This window comes from Diabrotica undecimpunctata, chromosome 4 (assembly GCF_040954645.1).
Source record: "Diabrotica undecimpunctata isolate CICGRU chromosome 4, icDiaUnde3, whole genome shotgun sequence".
Lineage (NCBI taxonomy): Eukaryota > Metazoa > Arthropoda > Insecta > Coleoptera > Chrysomelidae > Diabrotica > Diabrotica undecimpunctata.
The window spans coordinates 94,097,761-94,117,760 of NC_092806.1; the positions used below are offsets into that span (position 1 = coordinate 94,097,761).

Consider the following 20,000-nt stretch of genomic DNA (forward strand, 5'->3'; position numbering starts at 1 on the left):
GTGTCTAGATAATACTGCAATGTTAGCAATGTACACAGAGGTATAGGGTTTCATGTCCACATAGTGCCCTCTGCCTCTAAACAAAATGTGACATGATACTTTTTTTAAAGTGCTTATCTTCGTTATTTTATAACTTAGGACATAGTGCTTTATACCTCTGTGTGGAGAATTAAAAGTTCATTATAACTGCAGTATAATCCCAATATTGACAAAAATGGACATAGTGCCCTTTACCTCCGGCATACAGATATATATATATTATATATATATATATATATATATATTATATATATATATATATATATATATATATATATATGTATATATATATATATATATATATATATATATAATACATATATATACATACATATACAGATTGAACGAATTTAAAACGGAACATACAATTTAATATATGTCTGTTTGAACTGCATTTGAAATAGTGGACCAATATAAAACTTGGACAAAAATAAATCCATACCCGGTGATAGACATTGTATAAAATATCGTTCAACTATCTGTCTCCTTTAAAGGAAAGAGGAGCTTGCCTAATAGTCGGAGAGATAGAGCCGAAATTTTGAACTGGTCAGTAATATGACATTTCTCTATTGGAATATATTCATTGTAACTGGGTTAAGACTTCGCCTTACAGGCGGACGCCCCTCGTGGTACAGGGGGTGGCTATACAGGGATGAAGTTGTAATTTTTTTCGGAAAAATTAACGATCGATAATATGGCTGAAAATTTGCCCAGAGTAAGATCTTGGTATAACTAGACGAAATCCCAAAGGGCGGACGCGAGAGTGGATACATAAGGGGTGGCGGACAGGGATGAAATTGCAATTTTTTGGGGAAAAATTAACGATAAGTAATATGTCCGCCATTTTCATGGCTCAATATTTAGCCCCTAAAAACTCTAAATCCAAAAGGGCGGACAGCTGGGTTGGTACAGAGAGCCATAAAACGGGGTCAAATGTACCACTTGCCTGCGCATTTTAGGTCTCGGTAACAATTTTCAAACTGATTTTATTATGATATTTTTATACCGATTGATTTGAAAATTTGTATGCTCACTTCTGTTACTATTCTGAAAAGCGTCAAGTAGAGTTTTCCTCAAAATTTTCCAAAAAAATTTCCGTAAATGAAAATTTTCGTAATTTTTTGAGGTAAAATCTAATTTGTAGAATCCTTTCGATTTTCTGTCAGTTCCTACCATGAATTTTTCCAAAAATTTTCAAACGATTTTAAAACTTATACTGCCGGTTAAATAGTGAAAATCTGACATCGTTTACTTTTCTTTTTGGAATTGTTCTCGTCATTCCTGTTCCATATAAGTGACATATGAAAGTTTCTAAGGTTTCAAAAACTTTATTACAATCGAAGTCAGTTTCACCAAGTTGGATAAAAACATCTTGATACTTATTACATTTAGCGCATGCGTCTAGAATTACTGATCTAAATGGAACGCGCATCATTATTATTTTAATATTTTAAAATAATAATGATGCAAAATTAATGTCCAAACAGAATTTGTAAAATTATAATTCACTAATGAAAAAAAAATTCAATCAATTTGAAAGTTAAAAAAAATATTGAAAATATCTAAGTACAAAGTAAATTTCAAAACTTAAAAAATTGATAATTCCACTATTAAATTGATTTTTATTAATAATTATTTGTAAAATGTTAAAGGAATTCTACAAATTGAATTTTACCTATTGATAAATAGAAATAATATATTTTGTATTTGATTATTATTAATGTAATAATAAATAAAATTTTTCTTATATCTGAACAATCATTATTTATGCAATATAAATTTAAAAACCATTTTATTGTAATAAAAAATAAGTAAAATTTCTATTTGTTATACCAAAAATATTTAATAGTTAACATTATAAAATTACTTTAATTTAATAAAATATCAAATATCAAACATTTATTCAATTAAAAATTAATTCGTAAAATATTTATATTTAAGAAAAAAATGTGATTTGTAAAGTAAATCTAAATAAATAGTTTGAAAAAAAAACATTATCATAATATCATTTTAAAACTACAAAATATTCCCTAAAAGATTCAGACGATGACGTAGAGTTTTATCAAATGTTTTAGAAAAGTTTTTCTAATTTTTTTTTCTTATCGGAAAAATCTTTTGAAAATTTTTGGAAAAAAATCATGGTATAACTTACAGAAAATCGAAAGGATTCTATAAATTAGATTTTACCTCAAAAAATTTTTTTGGAAAATTTTAAGGAAAACTCTACTTGACGCTTCTCAGAATAGTAACAGAAGTGAGCATACAAATTTTCAAATCAATCGGTATAAAAATATCATAATAAAATCAGTTTGAAAATTGTTACCGAGACCTAAAATGCGCAGGCAAGTGGTACATTTGACCCCGTTTTATGGCTCTCTGTACCAACCCAGCTGTCCGCCCTTTTGGATTTAGAGTTTTTAGGGGCTAAATAATGAGCCATGAAAATGGCGGACATATTACTTATCGTTAATTTTTCCCCAAAAAATTGCAATTTCACCTCTGTCCGCCACCCCTTATGTATCCACTCTCGCGTCCACCCTTTGGGATTTCGTCTGGTTATACCAAGATCTTACTCTGGGCAAATTTTCAGCCATATTATCGATCGTTAATTTTTCTGAAAAAAATTACAACTTCATCCCTGTATAACCACCCCCTGTACCACGAGGGGCGTCCGCCTGTAAGGCAAAGTCTTAACCCAGTTACAATGAATATATTCCAATAGAGAAATGTCATATTACTGATCAGTTCAAAATTTCGGCTCTATCTATTGGACTATAAGGAAGCGATAAGTGGTTTGACAGCATAATAACTGCTTGTGTAGTCTAGTTTTTTCAGTGATTCTAGGCAACCTATTTGGGTGGAGTTTTGACTTGTTCTTGAATGAATTCAGAATCCAGCAGCCCGCTGAAGTATTGGATTTTTATAATATAATTATTTGACAACCTTTTGTTGGCCATCCACCTAGAGCGGAGTTGAGCCGAAATACATTGATTTCGTATGTTCCGTTTTAAATTCGTTCAATCTGTATATACACATATATATATATATATATATATATATATATATATATATATATATATATATATATACATATATTAATATATATATATATATATATATATATATATATATATATATATATATATATATATTTATATATATATATATATATATATATATATCATATATATATATATATATATATATATATATCATCATATATATATATATATATATATATATATATATATATATATATATATATATATATATATATATTGATATGATCCGAAAATGTATAAATAATAATTAGTAGAGAAAAAAAGAAGACAAAAAAAATTTGTAACACCATGTTATAGATATATATAATTCAAAAATAAAAAAAAACTGTAAAACCGATAGCGTACATAAAAGTTTTTGCTATTCTAAGTTGAACAAGTTGAAGTATATCAAGTATATACAATATATTAATTAAGTATTAATTAAAATTACTTACTTGCAGCCTCTAATCGTTTTAGACTTCTAGCTGTTGGCATATAAATTCTTCGTAATATTATCAAAATAATAATGATACCGATGGCAGGAACTACGAATTTCCAGCTAACACTGGCAATTATTCCAATAATACCAACAAAACCAAATGTCGCCTAAAAAACACGAGAATAATCAGAAAATTTATTACATATTTTATATATAAAATGCAAATACTAAGGCTAATGCAAACAACTCCTGCAAATTCTGTATAGTAAAAGAACTCAGCAGTTTGTAACGATGTATATCGCCAGCTATCGCCACCGGCTATAAAAATAAACGGTATAAAACAACATACGCTGCACTAAAAAATAGAGATCCGCCGGAGTGCTGTTCTGGCCTTTGGGTGTTGACCATCCTGGGAGTTCTATCAGATTGTTGATCTAAGAACAACTCCACTGGTCCTAGGGTGTTAACAGAAGGCCAACCATGTCTGCTAGAGTGTTGATCTAGTGGCAGCTCCAAACCATTATTAGAAGTGTTGATCTGAGATATAACCATTCCGTAACTAAGTGTTGATTAGTCACTTTACCGTTTTTGTTAGATCGATTATTGATCGATCCGTCAACCACTAACCCAGATTATTCCTCATTTTTAGCATGTGTGTGTGTATTACACATCGTATTTTCGTTTCAATTTATATGACTCTATTTATTTTTCGCAGCTATAAACAGTGGGTCATAGTGCCACTGATACCGTCATTGCCAGGATTGACATTTTAATTTTTTATTGTATATATTACCTATGAACTAATTTTACTTTGTTATTTATTTATTTCGAATACTTTTTATTTAAATTAAATTCGCTTTTTACTGAACACTTGAACAGAGCTACCCGTCACAAGTTCTAAAATAATAAAAGCGAATTATAAGCTAAATAACTTGTTGGCTCGTAAGTAGCTTGACACTATTGTGGTCTTTATTTTCGAATAAGGGCTTTTAGTTAAAATCCATAAGCATCGACATTATATTATTTAATATTCAGTTCAGACAACATAAACGTAACTTAAAGGATGAAGTGGCTTTTTGTACTACCGACTTCTTGCATACCAAGTATGCAAGAAGTCTAAAACTTCCTTACCATTATTGACAGATGGATCAGAAACAATGTGTGACAATAGTATTTGAATGAGGTGATATAATTTCGATCTATAGGAAAAGTATAAAACAATAGTAAATGGTAAATATATAATATCTTTCATAAAAATAGTTAGGCTAAGATGGGCTGGACATATGTCAAGAACAAATAAAAAAAGCCCACTTAGATGAAACCCATTAGTGGTAATAGCAGGAGCAGGAAATAGGATCAGAGGTAGACCCAAACTGTGATGGAGGGACGATGTGGACGAGAAGGCGGGGAACAAGTGGCGAAATAGACTGGGGAAGGACGAGGCTAAATTATTGCTGTAGCATCACTGATGATGATGATGATACAATTAAATAACAATAAGCAAATATAGACTTTTGATTTCGAGTTTCCTGTTTTCACGTATATTTAAGGATATCAAGACGGCAAATGCCGATAAACATTGCAACCTCTTACCTAGCCCTGCTAGTCGATATTTACAATTGATTATCAGAAACAATAAGACAGTTCAAAATATAATTAACCAACAATTTACAATGGTAACTAAAAGTAATACTGGGCCAATAATATGCTCACGGATCAACCAGTGGCGCATAATAGACCGAAACTTATTTCAGTTAACAATATAAACAAAGAAAGGTTAGTGCTTTACCGAATGAGGTGGAGATCGAAATGCAGGATATATATTATATATACTGAAAAAGCGATAAACCCTTGTTATCAGAGCTGATCAGTTCTCTTTTTAGTTAACTAAGTTCTCGAAAACCTTTATTTGCACCATCAGGATGCTACAATAAGTAAGATTAGTACAAATTACAGAATATGAAATTATTTTGTATTTGTCTGACTCCGAGCGGCGGGTAGGATATGGCCGTTATAAACGCTAGTTTTTCACGCCGACAGTGTAGAGCCTTGATTAATCAATGTATCATGGAATTTACAAGAGAATATGCTGCAGCTCTTTTGCTGCTTAGTGACAATGTTTTAACAAAGTTAAAACCAATCAGTAGAGAACACATTGAATTAATAGGTTACTACATATTTACGGGGAGTACAAACAGCTTTTTCTGCAATTACTTGTCGACGAAAATTGCTTATTTGAATATTTCAGAATGAATCCGCACACCGTTTATTTTATTTTGTCAAAAATTTAACATAGACTTACGAAAAACTGGGCGAATTACCACAATACCCCTTTATTAGTAATTCCTCGATATCTATCATAAATCACACTTTAAACGAATCAAAATCAAATGGCATCAGGTGCCTGAGCCTGAAACTAGAATGAAACGTTCATCATTCCGGTAACAGTCTGAGTCAGATTACCAGCGCACAGGTTGTCGGCGCACTTGTGCATTTCGGTCAGGCTCGCCTAAATACGAAGAAATATTTGCACACCGACTCGGCGAGGATCGGTGCAGGTTTTCCATCGAGTTAGATCCTAACTCGATGAGATTATCTGACTCCGACAATCAGCATTTATCTTGGACGTACCTTTACACTAATTGAAGTTATTTGTGTGTATATATTAAGATATTAAATAGACAACACATCTGGCTGTTGTCTATTTCATATCATTAACATCTTCAAAAATATCCTCAATTAGTGTAAGATACAAAATAATATCTTATTCTGTAATTTGTCCCAATCTTACTTATTGTAGCGGCCTGATAATGTAAAGATTTGCGATAGCTTGGTAAACTAAAAAGCGTACTTCTTTGTCCTGTCTTTCGCTGCAAACCCAAATAGTTGTTTGTATATATGTATATACAAACGCGGACCAACAGGTGGGGTAGAGAGGACTCCTAAGCCGTAGAGAAGGCAACTTATCTAAGAGAAGGATACTCTGATTTAAAACCCTGGTCCTCCATGTTGGGGGTTGAGGCATCGGGCCAACTCCTCGATACTCGGAAAAAATGATCAAAGTTAAAAATTTCAGCAAAAAGCCTTGGAATTCGGACGGATTAAACTATAAACGAAATTCGCAAAGAAAATGGATTATGAATTTGGGTGCTTGGAATATACAAGGAATAAGGACAAAACAAGATAAGGTCTTCCGTGAACTGAGTAAAATGAAACTAGACATCTGTGTATTAACTGAAGTAAAGAAAAAAGGAAGAGGAAATGAAAAGATAAACGAATACCTGCATTTCTATAGTGGCGTAGAAAAGAGCGAACGAGCTAAAAGGGGAGTGTCTATAGCAATACATCAGAAACTGAAAAAATGTATTAAATCATGGCAAGAAATAGATGAAAGAATTATCCTCATGGAAATTAAGAAAAATGGCCATGAAATAGTGGTAATTGGAACATATGCACCGACGGATGACTCAAGGGTTGACAGCAAGGAAGAGTACTTTAACAAGTTAACAACTGTTCTAGCCACAATTAATAAGAAGAAAGAAATTTGGATCTTAGGTGATCTTAATGCAAGAACCGGAAAGAGCTCCAACAGTGAAATAATAGGGAGATATGGAGAAGACATTCTGAACGACAATGGCCAAAGATTAATAGATTTTTGCGAGGCTCATTCTTTGAAAATATTAAATGGTTTCTTCCCCCATAAGAATATACATAAATTTACATGGACGCAGCCTACCAGGAATTTAAAATCAATAATTGACTATTTCATTCATCGTAAAGATTCTAAACTAAAAACGAAGGACGTGAAGGTGTTTAGAGGGCCAGAATGTGGAAGTGACCACCATATGATTATTGCAAAAGTAATGGTGACATTTAAGAGAGAACAATCAAGTCACAAAAATGATGAAGTAACAGACATAGGAACAACCATAGAAAACATAAAATATAACCTGGAAAGCTTTAAACAAGATTCGACAAAGTTCTTATATAAAATTAGAATAGCTCAGAAAATAAAAAATATAGAAACAAAGGACTTAGACCCTGAAAGTCTGTATGAGGTAATTAAAAAATATATTCATGAAGCGGCAAATGAAGCACTGGGAAAAGTTGAAAATCGGAAAAAAGGAAAACCTGAATGGTTGTCAACGGAACTAGAAGAGAAAGTTCTCAAGAAAAAACAAGCATATCACATATGGCTTCAATCCAAAGATCCTCAAGACAGAGAAATATACGCTAAATGGAATAGAGAAGTTAAAAAAGACGTGGATAAGGCGAAAAATATAAACTGGGAGGCTAAGTGTGATGAACTGGACAGATTTATGGGTGGAACAAAAGTGGCGCAAGCTTGGAAAACATTAAAACAGTTTAGGAAAAATGAGAAAAATGAAGACAACATTTCTCTCATAAAGTTAAATGAATGGGAAGAATATTATACGAAACTGCTGAAAGAGGATAGAGTAGAGTACAGATGGGAAAAGATAAGGGAATTAATAGACAACAGAGACGAAAGACAGGAAATCCCTATAATAACATTATCTGAATTGACGGAAACCTTAAAAGAGGTTAAAAACGGAAAAGCCGCAGGGCCTGGAGACATTCCCATAGAGCTGGTTAAATATGGGCCGACTGCACTTTTAGAATTAATAGTAGACCTTTTCAATAAATGTATGTGTGGAGACCAGGAAATTCCTAGAGATTGGAATAAATCTTATATAAGCTCCATATATAAGAGAGGGAATAAAAGAGACTGTTCCAATTATAGAGGTATTAGTGTGACGAGCTCTGTGGGCCGGTTGTACGGCAGAATATTAAAGAAGAGGGTTGAAAGACAGATACAGGATATTGAAGAACAAAGCGGCTTTCGTACCGGGAGATCCTGCCTTGATAATATATTTATCCTACGACAAATAATTGAAAAGCGTGTCGAAAGAAGTAGAGAGACCCATTTGGTATTTATAGACCTTGAGAAAGCATATGATAGTGTCCCGTTAAAGAAAATGTTTGAGGTCCTCAAAAGGTCCGGATTGGATTCGACGTATATCCGAGCGATATATAAATTGTACGAAAATGCAGTTAGTTGTGTAAAAATTGGAACCAGAACCTCAAATGAATTTAAAGTCACTAAAGGCCTAAAGCAAGGATGCTGTTTGTCACCGACACTTTTTAAAATATACGTCCAAGAAGCATTGAGGAATTGGAGAAATAAATGTAGATGTATGGGCATCGAAGTGGGACAAGAAACTCTGTATACATTGTTGTTTGCAGATGATCAGGTGGTGGTTGCAACCGATGAGGAAGATATAAATTATATGAATCGAAAATTATTTGAGGAATATGCCAAATGGGGGCTTACTGTAAACATAAGCAAAACAGAATATTTAAAAATTGGAGGAAATACCACAGATCTGAGGCTTGAAAACGCAGTCATAAAAGGCTGCAACCAGTATAAATATCTAGGAAGCATCATATCAGCAAATGGCAGAGTTAAGATAGATGTACAAAACCGAATAACCCAAGGGAAAAAATGCATCCGAATACTGAATTCATTACTGTGGTCTAATAAAATAAAGATGCATACCAAACTTCGCGTATACAGAGCAATTGTAGAACCAATTACCACATATGGTGCCGAATGTTGGACGATGACAAAGAATGAACGAGATAAAGTAGACGTTGTGGAAATGGATTATCTTAGAAGGTCATGTCGAGTATCGAGAATGGAAGGAATCAGGAATGAGGAAATACGAAACCGTGCAGGAATTAGAGATACTCTTTCAGATAGAATACAAGGAAGGCAATTACAATGGTATGGTCACGTGATGAGAATGGAGGAGGAGCGGTGGCCAAAGAAAGCCTTAATGTATGTTCCGCCAGAAAGAAGGAAAAGGGGAAGACCACCAAATTCCTGGAGAAGAGAAATTACAAAAACAATGCAATCTAGAGGCTTAGAAGAGGGAGATTGGAGAGATAGGAAAAGATGGAGGCTGAAATGCGGGAAGCGGCAATCGCCGTAGGACCCCCGTTATATGATGATGATATATGTATATATATATATATATATATATATATATATATATATATATATGTTTATATATATATATATATACATATACATATATCTTGCTATTATTACTCTTGGTTTATCATAGGTACTTATTTTATATATTTATTTATGTTAATTTGACAGAATATTCTGATCGTATTTTAAGTGTCTTTATATTCGATATCGTTAAAAAGTGGATAAAACCCGCCAAATCACTCAAATCTTCCAAAAGTTTAATCATTAGAGCGTAATATTATCTTTAAAAACAGTTATATTTAAAAATATTAGCAATAACTTACCATTATTAAAACATTGAAATTCATGGGTAGACTTTCGTCAACAACACTTAAATCCTGAGAGAATCTATTTAGTATGTTTCCTATAAAAAAGGTGTCAAAAAAGGCCATTTTTCCAAAGATAACATTAGTAACCATGTCTTTATGAATATTTATAGAGGCTTTTGTACCAAACTTAAAAACGAAGTATTGTTTAAAGAACTCCAATACTAGGGAAACTATCGATAGTACTGTGTACAGATGTAACGATTTGGATGCAAGCATTTCTTCCCTTCCTATTTGCGCTAACAGATAAAATGTTTTGTTTTGACTTTCATTCATATCTGAGTAATTAAGAGGTGTTAAAACTTCGTTTACAGTTAAAGTATTGTTTGTTGTCCAATTCGATTCCGGGACGAGCAGCAAATCGGTATGATTGATTCCTTTTTTATTATCATAATATGATTGAAAATAACCTTCGAATAGGGGCTTAAGTGAAACATTTGTATTTGACAAATATTTCTCCTTTTTTGACATAACATCTGCCTTATGATTAACCCTAAAATAAATTAAAAACCAAATTTTAAAATAAAATTAAATAAAATTTATTAAAAACATTTGTCAAAAATATTTAAATACAGAAATATCGTCGGTTAGATTGCCAAGCGGGGCAGGCCGTGGACAATATTCTAGTGGAATAAGTTCGAACTCTGGCCCAGTGTACAAAAAAATAAAAATACTAACGTAGTATTTTAAAATTTTAAATAAATCTGCAACTTAGACTAGAATACGCTGGTGTCTGATTGGCCTGCGGCTTGGTGATACTCCTCCATAGATTCCTATCGGAAGGACATGACGCCTTATCTACCGTATATATATATATATATATATATATATATATATATATATATATATATATATAATATCTATATATATATATATATATTATATATATATATATATATATATATATATATATATATATATATATATATATATATATATATATATATATATATATACATATTAACGTAACAAAATAACCATCAGAAACGCTCCTTTATTGAAATGTGTGAGATCCTCAAGAACTCATCGACAATAAACAAAAGAACCGACATCGACAATTTGAGCCAGGTTTACCACCCTCTCATCTTATGAAATAAATAATACCAATTATTCTTCAGTTAAAATGTGGCTTATTTTCCACTCAAAATAATAACACAATCATCCCATATTTCCATGTTTCATTAAAACATGAATTAAAAATAATATATCAAATATTTCCGTCATAAAAATCCACCCGTCCAACTAATCATGCAAGGACCCCTGTAGAAGTTCATAATTGTCTCAAACCTTGGAATTTGGTGACATATGGCCCTTAAAAAATTTTCGGTATCGCGTCACGTTGTTTGTATAGATTGCAATAAATCAGTGCTTAAAATTTTTAAATCTTCGTATCTACGAATATGAACAATATTTTCTGCAGAGTTTGTGTGTTTTTTGTTTTTTTTTTTGTCAAGTTAGTTTTAAATACTGAGTAAAGTTTACAATAGATATATAATAACATCGATAATATACTACATATTGAGTTGTAAGTTATGAACTATTAATATCTGTATTTCTTCTATGTTATCTGTTATATTTTAAAGAACTGATGAAGCTTTAGAAATATAAAGCGAAACGTCTTCGATAAACTTATTAAGTAGTTGATTTCTTTTTTTATTTGCCAACCTGAATGACCGATTAAACCTCTGAATTCACTAGTTTAGAAATAAATATATATATATATATATATATATATATATATATATATATATATATATATATACATATGACGACAATATCTGTCTCAAACAAATTATTGGGAAAAAACAGCAAGTAACAGATATACATATAACATTTTCACAAAGTATATTAAACATGTTACTAACCAGAACGTTTTGTTAAGAATGCAATTAATTCTACAAGAAAAACTAGAAAGAAAATATGGATGAAGAAGGCGAAAGATTTCCGGGCTGAAAAATCTACGTACGTGGTTCAACACAACAACCACAAATCTTTTCAGAACAGTAGTTTGCAAAATACAGATTGACATGATGGTCACCAACATTCGAAACGGATAGGCACTACAAAAAGAAGAATATGTAACAATAATACACTAAAAACTTTGTTTTCAAAACTTCCACAAAATTTATTATAAAATCTTATCACTACAGCTGTTTCGGCGGAGTGCTTTCTCAAGTGATGTATTTTCGGCATGCGTTTATACTGTATAGTCTTTAGAATGTTGAGAGTTCCATGGACTGCCAGGGTCACCAATTTTCTCAGCGTAAACAATACAGACAGAAAAAAACAAAGTGCACATGTGTCCTTGAAATAAGTTATTTCTAAATTCCTATTATCACTTGAAAGGCGATTGCACTAATCGTTATTGCCCTTAAAAATTTAGGAGCTAACAAAATCGACAGTATAATTTATTAGGGTATATTAGGTATACAATGATACCAACGTTCCCATTTTGGGACATGGCTAGTTCCGACAATTCTTTTCAAATACATTCTAATGAAACAATTCAAGCGCAGTATGAACTATTTACTAAGGTAGTCAATTGGCCTCACTTGAAAAAATAATAGCAATAGAATAATTTGTGCGGACTTGATGAAAAAAACCGTAAAACGAATCAAAAAATTGAATGTATATGCTTTTTACTTTTTTTTTAAGAAAATGAACCCAAATCTAAGTAAAATTTTTTGATAAACAAGCAAGCCCCTTACCTTTTTGCGAAAGAATGATAAACATGAATGATACATCAACATTCACATTAAACGTAAACCGAAAAAATCGTAGATATTCGTCAATGAAGAATCCTCATTGAATGCGTGAGACATATACTCAGGATTCTCAACAGGTTAACGTTTGGGTAGGTGAACGTATTTTAGGTCCTAAATATGTGGATGAAAATTTAACAGTTAAAAAATCTTAAAGGATAATTAGACACGAAGTCGTTCTTGCAATAGCGAACTTCCTTCAAACTGTCTGGTTCCAGCAGGATGGGAGACAACACCCCATTATGCTTTAATGATAAGAAGTTACTTAAACGAAATCTTCACCAGTAAATCGAATCGACCAAGAGTCACTTTTGTGTGGGCATTTGTATCGCCAGACTTTACGACCTTGGCTTTTTTCTGTAGGGTTGTCTCAAGAAGAAAATAAATGCAAGATGCCAAATAGCATTGCAGACCTCAAAGAAATAATAACTAAAGAAATACGGAATATTTCATCTTAAACTTAAAAAAAAACTCCGCCAGCAGTGCTGTTGAGTATATCAAGTGGCTTAACAATACTGTTGCCGGTCCCAAGGCCGGACAAAGGAAAAGGGAGTCTTTAGCAAGGTTAGCACCCTACTGATGGAATATAAAGATTTTGCTTATAGAGACAGGGTTATGCATCGAAACAGGGCAGTTGAAATCAGGTTAAAAATACTTTAAAAACATAAAAATATGCAGGGCGTTTTATTAAAAATAAAGATTATGAGCTACGCTAGACTTTCGTGAATCACCATGTATATTTTAATTTAATTTTAAAAAGCGCAAATTGGAATTTAAATGATAGCGGGTCCCAGCGTTTTTTTATAATTTTCCAAAATACGGACACAAAGAATTAAATTACTCCTACTTGTTCAAATATATAGATATTAGATGTTTACATGTTTAGCGCGATTATTTTTGCGCTACGACAGTATGAACATAAGGAAGATATACGTATTTTTTACATACTTTTAATAAAAACATTTAGCTAGCTGGTCGAAGTGATTATCGAAAGTTATGTTACTTATCAATAAATAATAATTTGTCATACCGTATAAAAATCAATATTAACCAATTGCTCCCCTTATTCCTTCTAGAATTAAAAAAAAATCGATTGGATCGAAGATAATTAAAGTTACTAAGGCATAATAGTAACAAAAGCGGATGATGATTTCTTAGAGACTATTATACTTATGACAAATATATTTTACCTTACAGAACATATAATGTATAAATATTATTCCTACATGAAACAACTTGTGTGGTTTATTTTTTAAATAACTACTTTTTTTTGTTTAAATGGCATAGGCAGGTGCATGCTACTCTTTATAAGAATAAAATTTAACAATTTAATATTTACCAGTTTGTCAGCATAACTTGTGAACTACCTTCACTAAATGTTGCAGCAGCGAAGACAAGAATTAATAAAATAAGGAAAAAATATCCACCACCATATTGGACATACTTGGAGTAAACTTCACGTGCCACAGTGCCAGATTTTTTATTTTCGTGGTAAATTTGTTTGTCGGTGAGAGTATCTGGAAGTAATTTTGAAGTTTCAGTAGCTTCCTCCTCTTTTGATTGATCTTCAGTCGTCGTTTCTTTTTGTTTTTCCGTTATGTCTTCTTCTATAGCTGCCAGGAGCTTGTCAGAGACTTCCTGTTTTTTTCCAGCATATTTAATTCCTCCCTCTTCTAGAATAATAACTATATCTGCTTCTGAAATATGTTTAGGATTATGTGTAACAAGCATAACTAATTTGTTCTTAAGAAAACCTTGAATACATTCTTTAAAAATATGATTTTGAACTTTTGGGTCCAGAGCGGTCAGTGAATCATCTATTAGATAAATATCGCTCTCTTTGTAGATAGCTCTAGCTAAGTTTATTCGAGCTTGCTGTCCTTTACTTAGATTCATTCCTCTGTCGGCTACTACTGTATCGTCACTATTTTCTAGGATACTCAAGTCATAGCTTAAAGCGCATATTTCAATAACCTACAAAATAAACTATTATTGCTAAAATCTATAACGTTATTTTTTCAAATATTTTTAATTATTTTAGAGTTAATTAATTATAATACTTAAATATTATTATTAATTGATATAGATGAAAAATTGTATATTATAAATTCTGCAATGGCAACCAAAACGTTTTAAAACCGCAAAAAGACCGAATAAAGAAAAATAATTGGATAGAATATGCAATATTAGACCTTATTTAAAAAATAAGCAAGTGTGAACTAAAACGGGACTCGATATAAAGAAATATATCGACAAATAAGAGAAAGGGTTAAAAGAGCAAAAGACTCCTTGCTTGAAAAAATATGTCGTAAAATAAAAGAACTGCAGAAAAAAATAAAGAGTGTACTATACAGAAGAAACTTTAAGATACTTTTTACCTTCACTCAGAGAAAAACAGCTCAATTACAATGAGGAGTTCTAATTAAGGAATAAACTATTAAACATATCTGATATGCGGATGATATTGCGACCATGACTGAAAGTATCAAACCCTTTTAATTCTTTATGAACTGAGTTCTGAGTATTCTGAGAGAATACTCTTTAGAACGACATAAATACAGTAAAGACAAAGCTATTTGTGGTTAGTAAATAATTAATGATCATCCATCGATAAGCCCATTACAAAATTAAATAATATTTAATACTTTAAATGCTGGATAAGTGACACATTTAATCCTGACAAAAAAATTAAAACTCATATACAAATAACAAGCGGAGCATTTATGAAATTTATACTCTATAATTCTCAGCTGCACCTACAACTAATTAAGTTCGTGTATGTAAAACCTGGATTATAAAAGTTAATGTAATAAAAACATTAGACCTTCTAGATGTGAGCTTATCGTAAAAAACTCAAAATATCATGGGTTTAATGAAATTAATAAAGACAACATGAATACTTAGGACATATAACGACAGATAGGAGATATTGGATACTGCAGTTAATAGGTGCTTAATGAAAAGATAGAGGGAACGAAAGGAATTGATAGGAAGAAATACTGCTCACTGCTCCAAAATTTGTCTATTATGTTACTCTGAAAGTATTAATTAATTAAATTAAATTAATTAAATTAAAATTCAATTAAATTAAATTAAATTAAATTAAATCGTTCATATTATACTTAATTACAAAAGAAAAAAAACAAAATCACGAAAGAATAAATAAAATATCAGTGGTTTATATATTTATATAAACAATAATATATCAATTTAATTTTAAAGACAACCTTAATATACAAATATATGTAGTCCTTGTGAACTTACTTTTTTATATCGTTCATAATTATAGTGCTCTCCAAATAAAATGTTTTGTTTAATTGTACCAGGAAACAGCCATGGATCTTGAGAAGCATAACTCATCAATCCTCTTGTTCTTATTTCTCCAGAGTCAGCTGGATAATCTCTTAATATCATTTTAATTAAAGAACTTTTACCAGAACCAAGCTGACCGGTAACGACGTTTAAACCAGCATTGATCTTTAAGCTTATATTTTTCAGGATGTCCTTATATTTCATACTAAGAGTGGCTTCTCTGATATCAATTTGGGGTTGATCATCTGGTTTGTCTATATGATCAGGAAGTTCTTCTAGCTGTAATATATTGTTGATTCTTTCAATAGAAGCAAACAGTTCTGCTACAAGAGTAAAGCCAAATGTAAACATTATAGACACAGAGTGTCGTAATGTCCCATAAGATCTCATGATGTAAAATATTGTTTCTGGATTAAGTGTTGTATTTAAATAAATATATAACATTACTAAAGCATAGAATCCCAATTTTCCCATAAAGTCACTGCATACCATTAGACATAACCTGGTAAGAGCTTTTTTCAGTAATGTTTTAACTTCTTTGCTAGAAAGTAATAAGTAAAATAAATCATACAGATAACATAAGTTCTATACATAAAACCTAATATATGAATAAAAAAAACAATTTATTGATAAAATACTTAATTTAAAGTAACTGCATGAGATTGACTGGGGAAACAGTAGTAATTGATGTTTCCCAATGGATTATGACTAGTTTGTTAAAATCACAAATAGTAATATCCGAAAATTTACAAATTACCGGATTTAATAGCTGGAAGCAACATAAAGTAAAATTGAATACACAACACATACTTTTCACTTTTTATCTTTAAATTATTAGAAGATTAAATAGAGATTTGATCTCAAAAAATCATAAGAAAAAGACGAATATTGTTGAGAATGTCAATTTTAGGATCGCACAAAAGATACACAAAGTTTACCACTCCTACCCCTAGGTTTACCTCCGCTCGTAGGGGAAGGGAGTGGAAAAATATCGATTTACCAAAAATTTATATGCCGCAGAAAAAACTGTTTCAAATCAGAAATATAGCTGAGATAATTTTAAACAAAAATGATTATTAGCTTTTTTTTGTGTAGAATAAACCGTTCTCACAGAAATAATGCTTGAAACGACCAGCGATTGTAAATTTCAGTACTTGCGCGAAATTAACTTTAACAAAATTTGTATCAACTCGATGGTAAAAATTCGATATCCTTTAATCAGAGTGTTCTTTTTATAAAAATGAAAATGGATTTTAAAAGCAAATAACGATTTTATCGCATTATTGCGAACATGAGATCACTAAAGTTTATTACTTTCATTAACCTGTTGCTATAGAATTTTCATTGATATAGTCTAATCTTCAACACCTATAACATGCAATTTCACATTAATAACGATCTCACGCAACGGGAAATGCTTCCACGAAGATAGCATTGGGTGAAATTGGTAGCTGAAGTTGTGTAGTTTTAAAAACGTCCTTGTAAAATCAAAAAGAAGACGTTTTAAATATTTTAGATCGTTTGTGATGTGAAAGTTAAATTCAGATTTTTTAAGCATATTTCAAATGCATCATATTTGTTGCCAAAACTAAAAATTGAAATTTCACGCGATATGCTTTGAAGATCAATTTTCTAGCAATAAAAATTTCATACTAATAGGTCACTGAAAGTAATAAATGTTATTGGTCTATAAGAATCGAAAAAAAAATGGCAGAAATCGCGTAAAGTTTATTTATTTAACAACTTTATAGATAATGACTTCATTTGCAACAAAATGCAAAAATTGTGTAACAAAGCTGTACTCTTTACCTTTCAAGTGCATTTTGATTTCTGTCGATATTAATTTTGTCAAAAAATAAAAAAGCTTTATTAATTAATTAGTATCCTAAAAGAAATGCACAAAAAAAACAACAGGAAGGACCTCTAGCAATTTAAAATGGACGCCGCTTCGAGGTGCCAAATTATAACGATTATTGAAATAATTATTAGAAATACAAAAATGATTAGGAGACTTTTCTAAAATAAAAAGACAAAATGGTTCAGAGAAATAAATTAAATATTTATTCTGTCTCACCACAAACAGTTACAAAAGTACAGATGGCACAAAAAACACTATATTAATAGTTACAGAGATTTATACCAAAAAATAACAAAGAAAACTTATTTAGTTATGTCCAATTCGTTTATAATCTCTGTTGCTACAAAACTTACAAATGTTACTGGGCTGTAAACTGTGGCAAATAAAAAATTATCCTCTTAAATAATGAAAGCATTTATTATTTTTTAGAAAAAATGTCTGTCGTTACTTATCATTAAATACAAAAAGTTACCTTGAATTTCATTAAATTTCACTCTGCAAAATGTCTGTGGTCGGGAACTTGATCTATTAAAATTTCTGGGAGAACTGGACTGGAAATCTCTGAACACGAACAAATTCATCTCCAAACTGCCAAACAAACTGGGATGACAACCAGGGACAAACAAAACGAGGATGGAAATAACGATTTTTCGAAACCTCACGTAAACTGCAACTGCACCATTAAACTGATTAAATTGCTACACATTTTCCATAAAAAGGAACAAAACAGAAAACTTTCATATTCGACGTAGAATTTTGGACATAACGCTGAGGCCCACCGCTTTTGACCACGCCTCAGCGAGAGTGAACAATTATCTTTCTGGCAAAAACTTCTCAGTCATCTAAATGGATGTTTATTTGAAACGTATATTTTGAGCGGTTTTATGAACAAAGAATACCGAGAAAATTTAAACAACTTTAAAAATGGTTTATTTTACTCGGCGATGCTAAGAGGACTTAAAAAAATTACTTCGTCTTTTAATACGTACGAGGGGATTTCAATATACATTTCAAAGAATTTGCAAATGCTACAGCTTTGGAATCATTCTGAACTGTAACTCTTTTTATATCACGTGGAATTGTTTTAATTTGTGATCATGTATGAAGGTGTTCTTTCATCAAGTTCATTGCAAGGTTTTTGAAAACATATCTCATTTTGAGTGATTCTCCAGAATTTGCAGCAGAATGTAGAACAAAAGCATTTATGCCGCCAATATTCATTAAATTATAGAATATAACACACGGCCATCTTTTCGTAATTCCTTAAACACTGTACGATGAAACTAATTTATCCACAGTATGAACTTCTCTGACAATGCATATGCCAAATTCAAAGCTATTTAATATCGACTAACAAAAATATTCAATGACATATATTTAAACGGAGTAACACCAAGATCATGGCTGAAGTCAAAGTTTATTGCTCTACCAAAGAAAACAAAATCCGTATCCTGCAATAATTTCCGGACCATCAGCTTAATGAGCCACATTTTAAAGTTATTTTTAAAAATCATACATTAAAGGATATATAGACTGTGCGAAGAAAAAATCAGCTATACACAGTTTGGTTTTCGGAACGCAATGGATACGAGAGAGGCTGTCTTTACAATACAAGTGCTATTTTAACGATGTAGGGATGTGAATTGCGATATCTACGCATGCTTCATTGATTATCACAAAGCGTTCCATACAGTTAAAAGACAAGCTGATGAAGATATTAACAAATATTGAAATAACCACTTGTAGTCTAAGAATTATTAGCAATCTTTACTGAAATCAAACATCATCTATCCGTACAGAGTCAGGAGAATCCGATGATATCAAAATCAAACGTGGGGTCCGACAGGGATGTATATTATTACCCTTGCTGTTTAACCTATACTCTGAGGAAATCTTTTAAGAAGCAGTAGAGGATGTTGAAGCCGAAATTCCAATTAACGGAGAATGTATCAATAACATCAGATACGCGGATAACAATGTGGTTTTAACTGACAGTTATGAAGCCCTCCAGGAGTTAATGAATAGAATCACAGAAGTGAGACAGACATATGGACTTTCACTGAACGTTAGGAAAACAAAATGCATGATGATGTATAGAAATAAAATGTAGGATGGAGAAAGCAAGATATGCACTTCAAAAAATGGCTAAGCTATTCAAATGCCAT

General features: G+C 31.4%; 1 protein-coding gene across 1 annotated transcript in view; it reads right to left on the reverse strand.

Annotated features, from left to right (window-relative positions):
• LOC140439787 (probable multidrug resistance-associated protein lethal(2)03659) overlaps positions 1-20,000 on the reverse strand; it is a 115,651-nt gene that overhangs the window by 28,388 nt on the left and 67,263 nt on the right. The window contains exons 6-9 of the mRNA XM_072529926.1: positions 15,930-16,518; positions 14,005-14,639; positions 9,862-10,396; positions 3,536-3,686 (exon numbers count right to left, since the gene is read on the reverse strand). Coding sequence (XP_072386027.1) covers positions 3,536-3,686; positions 9,862-10,396; positions 14,005-14,639; positions 15,930-16,518 — 1,910 coding nt within the window. The remainder of the gene's footprint in view (positions 1-3,535; positions 3,687-9,861; positions 10,397-14,004; positions 14,640-15,929; positions 16,519-20,000) is intronic.